Below are 6,722 nucleotides of genomic sequence, written 5' to 3'. Positions count from 1 at the left end.
AGCCGGGGCCCTTGGGTTAAGCCCTGAGGGCGGCCGAGGTTCCGCCAGCCCTTTCCCCTTTCCTACGGCCCCTCCGCGGCCCAAGCGAGCGTTGGTGCCGCGCCAAGGCCGGCAGCAGCCTCCGCCAGCAGCCGAAGGGGAAGAAGAGAGGCTCTGGGCCTCCGTCGCCTTCACGCCGCTGGGCTGGATGCCGCAGGGCGGCCGGGGGCTCCGGTGGCAGGAGGGTGCCCACCCTGCGGCCGCTCGTGTGCGCGAGGACGTGTAAGGCACAAACGGTTCCCTTCAGGTAGCTCGGAAAGCTGCCCGTGTCTGCGACTGGGATCCTGGTCCGGCAGGCAGTGGCTTGAGGCTGGCGGGTCCCGGCTGGCACTCCTCAGCTTTCCCCCCTGATGCTGCTGAGGAGAGCGACTGGTAAACGGGAAAAGGAAGATTGGCCCGGTTAGTAATTAGCGAGTGGCAGACGAAGTTCAGCTCTCGCCCCCTCCCTTCCCTAGAGCTCATTTTAATGAGGTGTCCTGGGATCATTTTGCTGGGAAGGCAGCAACCCCACAGCCTGTTAGATCTGCCCCAACAACCACTGTTTGCTCAGGACTAACTGTGTGGGGTTTCCGCTGCAGGCAGATCCAGTGGGCTCCGTGGGTCGCTGCTGTCCGGGAGCACGGTGGGAGAAGGAGGAGAGCTGCCGAAAGAAATGAGCAGGAGCCCAGCACTGTTTGTGAGAGGAGACCTCTGGGACCCCACTTAGTAGGGGCAGAGCAGTGTGGTGCTGAGCTCGGTGAGGAGGCAGGGACACCAGCCTGGTCCTCGCGTCTCCTGTGGGATGGGTTGGACAGCGGGGTCCATAGAGGTGCTGAGTTCAGCTGATGCTCTGGTTTGCTCCTTCCTGCAGGGATCTGGCTGTGGGAACTCCGCAAAGAGCAAAGCAGCTTTTGTGCAAATCCCCTGGTTCTGTGGCACGCAAAGCAAGGAGCTGGATTTGGATCCTCAGCCTCAGGTAAGAGCCTCCTAACCAGGTCTGGTGTAGGTGTCCTCCTCTGAGCGAGGGGAAAGTGTTATCATATATAAAATACGTGTATACACGTGTAAAATACATACCTCTTTCATGCCATTTTACAACAACATTTCAATGCTAGGAGCTCATTTCTTAGCTAAAGGAAAAATCTACATGAAATAAATCCTGGAAGGGGTTAATCCAGGCTGGCTCTCCTGGATACTCAGGTCCCCAAGGGAAGGCAGCACCCACAGCCCCTCAGCCAGGTGTTTTCCTGCTGCCAGCTTGAGACACTGGTGAGTCCAGGTACCCAAGGGTTTGCGGGGTTAAATGGCAGTGAGGGCTGATCCCAAGCTTCCCCTACAAAAGACTGTCCTGAAGGAGTTGCCTCCCAGGGCCAGGTGGGGACAACCAGGTGGCTTGCTGCGGGGGGCTGTCACCCATTTCTGTCCCCTAAACATTTCCTCCTTGAAGTTAACCTATGTGCAGCGTACCGAAGGAGTGAAAGAGGAAAGGGTCGCTGATAGTGAGTTTCTCTTCCGCCAGCCCTTGCCGAGTGGTGCTGAGTGAGCATCCCGTGTGGTGAAATCAAAGTGCTCGATAAGCACTCCGAGTCTCACCCCGCAGTTCCCTGTCTGGGGAGTGAAGCTGTCGCCGAGGGGAGAGGCTGAGGCTCGGCCAGCACAAGATTTGAGGGTTAGGGTTCCGTGGGGAAGGCCAGGCTGGAGGAGGATGTGGGCTCCCACCAAGTCTGGCAGGCCCAGCAGTGTGTATTAAACCCCAGGAGGAGAGCTGGTGCTGAAGCAGGAGCCAGGGAGGCCTTTTAACGCGCGCATTCCCATAAAGCATGTCGCAGCATCCTGGCTCCCACCCCGTGGGCAGGGAAGCCGCCTCTTGGCTGTTATTTTTGGCATCTCCTCCTCTGCTCCTCCCTCTGGGGCGCAGGCTGGGGAGCTGCAGAGCATGGAGGAGGCCGGGCTCTGCTCGGAGAGGTAACGCTGCTTCCCGCGCAGGCTCGCTGCAGGGCCGCCGAGGAGGCTGCCGGGGGCTTCCCCACGCTCTCCTGCTCCTGTTGGGGCTGGGGCCGCCTTGGTTGGGCCCTGCCCGCTGAGGGCTGACGAAGCTCGACGCAGCAGTGGGCAGAGCCGCTCCCTCACGCGGCCCATACCTCTGATACCTCAGTGGCTCACGTGAGCAGGCCCAAACCCAGCTGTCCTCACCAGGGCAGCTGCCCAAGGTGGACCCGGGCCAACACACCGCGTCCGCAGGCCGTGAACCACGCTGAAAGCCATGCAATTACTTAAAATAACGCTAATTATTTTTTGCTTTCTGTCTGCCTTCCTGCTCTCTCAGGCCGTGTTTTGAAGCTTTTCCTAACAACTGCCGTGACTAGAAATGTTTTTCTACTTTCTCAGAGGTTCACAGTCTTTTCACATGACTCCAAAGGCTCTAGGTAAAAATACATCATGAAAATAAAAGGAGCTGGACACGTGAGATTTCAGGAGTGGTTTAGCATTCTGGCAAATGTCTATTAGAGGGATTAAAAGCAGCTAAAAGCAGGGTCCAAGCTGTCAGGCGACTGTCAGAGAAAATGACAGAAGATAGTTCCCAGGAAGGAAGCAGGACTGTATTATTTGGCCGCTGTAGCTCTCAGTGGTGGGTGGAAAGGGGGTTGTCACTGATACGATGGTAGATAAGATAAAATAGCTGCTATGCTGCTGCTGTCGCACAAAATAATGAGTCACACTTCAAAGCAGTGAATTCTAGAAAAATACTTAGTTCTTTTTCTCTCTGCATTGTTTTTTGCATCGCTGTCCTGTGCTTGCTTTATGTTTTTCAACTCGTTCCCTACCTAAAGTATCTCTACAAGTGTAGGCTTTCAGTTCAATGAAAACTGTGGTGCTGAGATAATGCTGTGACTCCTGGACCTGGGCCTTCAAAAGCAAGAGGGCATGCCCAAAATTTTGTAGTGAGGTCGTAGGACCTTGCCTTCAGTGCTAGCCCAGGAAGGGGAATGTTTGCAGGCTGTAAAGCTCTGTCATTTAAAAATCCCTTGCTTCCTTATGAGAGGAAAGAAAAACTCTCATATTGGTGGTTTTATTTGAGCAGAAATGTAGAAGACGGATGAAAGAATTCTGTACAATGCCGTCAACCTCAGCCTTCGTCCCAGTTGTTTATTCTTTTGCCTTGTAGCTCACATGAAGGGTTAATCAAAATGTGCATTTGCATTTCTTTGTCAGACTTGTGTAAATGCAATTTATAAGAAGTGGATTAACAGTAATAAAACATTTCTGTCAAACTGCCATGTCTTATTTCCGGTAAGGGCCACTGTAATTAAGCTACCGGGTTCTGCTATAAGCCTTTTGTTTTGCAATCAGTAAAAAATGGATGTGTGGGGCTGTTTTCTGTGCAGAACTTCTGCTTGTAAAGAGTTTTTTTTGTTGTTGTTTTTTTCCCCTACAGTTTGAGAAATCTGTCTCAGCTTTTTGAATACCAGGGCAACAGTGCTAGAAAATTCCCTTGAATTTTTATTACTTAGAGTAGCAAAACCTTGCTGCAGGAAAAATAAGCATTTTTTTTCCAAAGGTTTGATCTTACATCTTTAATTCTTGAAAAGTATCAAGAGCTTCCTAGGCTTGGTTGAAAAAAATGTGTAAAACAATTGGCCAGTGAATTTTCCCTGTTTTTATGTTGAGTTTCAGAATATGATGAAGTTTCAAGTTTGAAAACGTATTTACCTTCTCTGCGATCCAGTCATGTTGGTTTGATAAATCCTAACGTGTCTTTCTTTTTTTGAACAGGGACATTTGAAAATTAATTGCCATTTTGGAAGTTTCTCCAGTTTTTAAACTTGACTGACTCAGCAAAATGCTTGCTCCAGTCCCAGAACTGTGGAACTACATCCCAGAGGAAATCCTCATCCAAATTTTCTATTACCTTTCTCTTCAAGACAGATACGCAGTCTTCCAGGTGTGCAAACAGTGGGCTAGAGCTGTTTCTTCTAGCTCTGTTTGGCATTTCACAGAGATCAGGTAAGATGAGCGGTTTTCTGAAGTCTGAGCATCTCTGCAGGAATAACAAGCTCATTATGTATCAGTGCACATTGAATATTTACACGCCATGTACTATGACATACACCCCTAGACTGTGACATTATTGGCGTGAATTTTGACTTGTGTGTGATATTATAGTTCATAACTAGCACATATTTTTATAATAGAGGAAATTGTGTTATGCTGTTGTGTTATTTTGTTTTTTTTAAATGCTGCTGATGGTTTAGGTGTTGGGGGAAGTATTACATTCTCAGGTAAGTTCCTTTAAGTTGTTATTTAAAAATGGCAAGAAACAAAGTTATTTAATAATCATCCTCATCATGACGGCTACTTCTCTGATGGGTCTTTCTGGAGACTGGCTCCTCTCACCTCCTCCCTCCTTCTTCAGTGTTTGGCCTCACAGTGACTTGCTAGGCATCAAGTGAGAAGAAAGTTCTGAGGCATCCGTTGATACCTGCCAAAACACTAGTAAAGGAGAGAATCTGTTCTGTGTTTGCTTAGTTCAACTTCCACAGTGACTAACAGTTTGTTTTACCTTTTCAGATGTGATTCAGAGGATGAGGAAAGCATGCTGCAGAGCCTGGTCCAGTTCCTCAGCCAAATCAAACACCTGAAGATTGTGTTTGACCAGTCCAAAGAGGTCAACCGGCAGAATGTGAGGCACATCTTAGATCTGTTGGCAAAACAGAGTCACAAACTGCAGCAGCTGTGCATCGTGTGCCACGGGGAGAACCCCTATTTCTACTCCGGCCAGGACATCCTACAGAGCATACGGAATATATGTGATGCTAGAAACCAGATAGATCTGCAGCATATTGATTTCCGAAAAATGCCCTTTACTCTTGATGACGAGCTTGTTGAACTCATAGCTACCACCAACCCAAACTTGCACAGTTTGTTCATCAACAACCGCACCCTGGTATGCAACGTGGCACCAGACACTATTAGGAAAGTTCTCAGAGCATGTCCCAGACTCTCAGCCTTGGGGGTTTACTACGCCAGTTTGTCTGATGATGTATTTCTGGAACTGCTCAAGCCAGAAAGAGCAGCTTTCACGCATTTAGACATTTTCTGTGAGCGCCTGGACAAATATATACCTGTCATCTCAGAAGAGCTCTGGGCTGCTGTAAGTCAAAAGCATCCTCAGCTCTGCGTAGACCTGGAATTTGATCATACAGTCCCTGCCAGCAAAATACCGCGGATCCTAAAGCTGAACATACCTGTGAGCACGCTGCAACTTAACACCTATACTTACATGGTAGATCAGATTAGGTTTGTCACCCAGAGCTACAGCAGTACTTTAAAGAAGCTGACACTACAGACCACGTCCTCGGAGGAGTTAAATTCCTCGCTAATAGATCTGGCTAGGCACTGTCAGAAGCTGTTGGAGATCCACTGCTACTGTGTGGTCAGCCAGGAGGTGGTGGAAGCGTTCCTCACACACTGCCCCGGCCTGAAACAATGCACTCTCAAGATCACCAAGGAGCGACACCCCTGGAAACCAGTGACAGTTCAGTGACCTCCTGCCTTCCTGGGGAAATCGTGGGGAGCTGCAGGAGTACAGTGAGAGAAGCTTTAGGGCTATGAGGAAAACACTGTAAAATGTCCCCTGTGCTTGCTGCGACCATGCTATTTCACTAACACTGACTGTTCAATATGATGCACACCCATTCAGCAGACTGAGCATTTGTAATCAAATGTGATAGAGAAAGGGTTATACAGAGAAATAGAGTTGCCTATTTTAAACTTTTCTTTATTGGAATATGCAGGACATGTCTTTTTTCTTCTCTGCTTCTTTATTTAGCAATAGCAGGAATGCCAAACATCCGTCATGGAGTTTTACAGAGGACCCCAGTGAAATTTAGTTTTGATTTTAAGTTTTAAAAGAACCTCAGTCAAGTATATTGTGTCAGGTGTCCAGCAACTACTTAGATAGACAGTTAAAGAAGTAACAGCTTCAGTGCAGCCATTTTGTGCTCACTGGGGTACTTAGCCACGTGGATTCTGTGGGCTATAGCAACAAACTGTGGTCATCTGATGGAAAATCCACCCTAAATTTGATAATTCCTCTTCTGGCATTTTTGTGATCGTGAGCTTACCCAATGTCCAGATGTCAGGTAACTCCAGTTTGGAAGGATCTAAACAGGATGTGAATTATGTTAGAAGATGCAAGCAGGAAAAAAAGCACTTAAGGAAAAACACTGGCAAGGTAGTAATAAAAGGCAAGTAGTAGTCTGCAAATATCCTTTTCCATCCTTTCTTTCTGTTTCTCAGGAATGCAGATCTCCAGGTTATAATTTGAATGCCTTTTGCAAAGACTTTTGCTTTCATTAAATTGTTAATGTGTCTTAGGAGAAGGAAGAGCATTTACAGATTTTTGTACCACCTTGCACTCAACAACTAATGGCAAAGGTATCTTGAACCTGAATTCGGATGTGTGTGTGTTTGCCTGTTGTACCAAAGATTTTGGTGAATTGTTATTTGAAGAGCAGTTTCTCCATTGAAATAGTCCTGGCATAAAGCTACATCGCAAGCACCTATTTAGACCTAGCTAAAATAACAATAACAATAATAATAATAATAATAATAATAATAAACTATATTGCCTGGTAGATTATATGTGTAGCTGTTTTCATCAGCCTCTCATCTCACTGAAGAGCCAGATCGTTTCTCCTGGC

The 6,722-nt window shown here is 47.6% G+C and overlaps 1 protein-coding gene across 8 annotated transcripts; it reads left to right on the top strand.

Moving 5' to 3' along the window:
• Positions 1 to 121: 121 nt before the first annotated feature.
• Positions 122 to 6,655, top strand: FBXL8 (F-box and leucine rich repeat protein 8). 8 transcript variants are annotated; one of them, XM_083851342.1, is made up of 6 exons: positions 299 to 438; positions 618 to 775; positions 890 to 994; positions 2,345 to 2,444; positions 3,793 to 4,023; positions 4,588 to 6,655. In XM_083851342.1, the coding sequence occupies exons 5-6, from the start codon at positions 3,860 to 3,862 to the stop codon at positions 5,561 to 5,563; spliced, it is 1,140 nt and encodes a 379-aa protein (XP_083707468.1). In that variant the 5' UTR covers positions 299 to 438; positions 618 to 775; positions 890 to 994; positions 2,345 to 2,444; positions 3,793 to 3,859; the 3' UTR covers positions 5,564 to 6,655. The 8 variants fall into 8 exon arrangements, with proteins under 8 accessions (XP_083707471.1, XP_083707470.1, XP_083707469.1 ...); XM_083851344.1 differs by lacking the exons at positions 299 to 438; positions 2,345 to 2,444 and adding an exon at positions 137 to 261; XM_083851343.1 differs by lacking the exon at positions 618 to 775 and having other exon boundaries at positions 296 to 438.
• The last annotated feature ends 67 nt before the right edge of the window (positions 6,656 to 6,722 follow it).

Source organism: Anser anser (assembly GCF_964211835.1).
Source record: "Anser anser genome assembly, chromosome: 11".
Classification (NCBI taxonomy): domain Eukaryota; kingdom Metazoa; phylum Chordata; class Aves; order Anseriformes; family Anatidae; genus Anser; species Anser anser.
Note: the sequence above shows the minus strand (reverse complement) of the source record. Positions and strands in the feature narration are given on the sequence as shown.

Coding starts and splice junctions, on each gene's coding strand:
- FBXL8 (XM_083851345.1), top strand. CDS start 3,860: ATGCTTGCTCCAGTCCCAGAACTGTGGAACTACATCCCAGAGGAAATC. Junction 4,024..4,587: donor TGGCATTTCACAGAGATCAG/GTAAGATGAGCG, acceptor TTACCTTTTCAG/ATGTGATTCAGAGGATGAGG.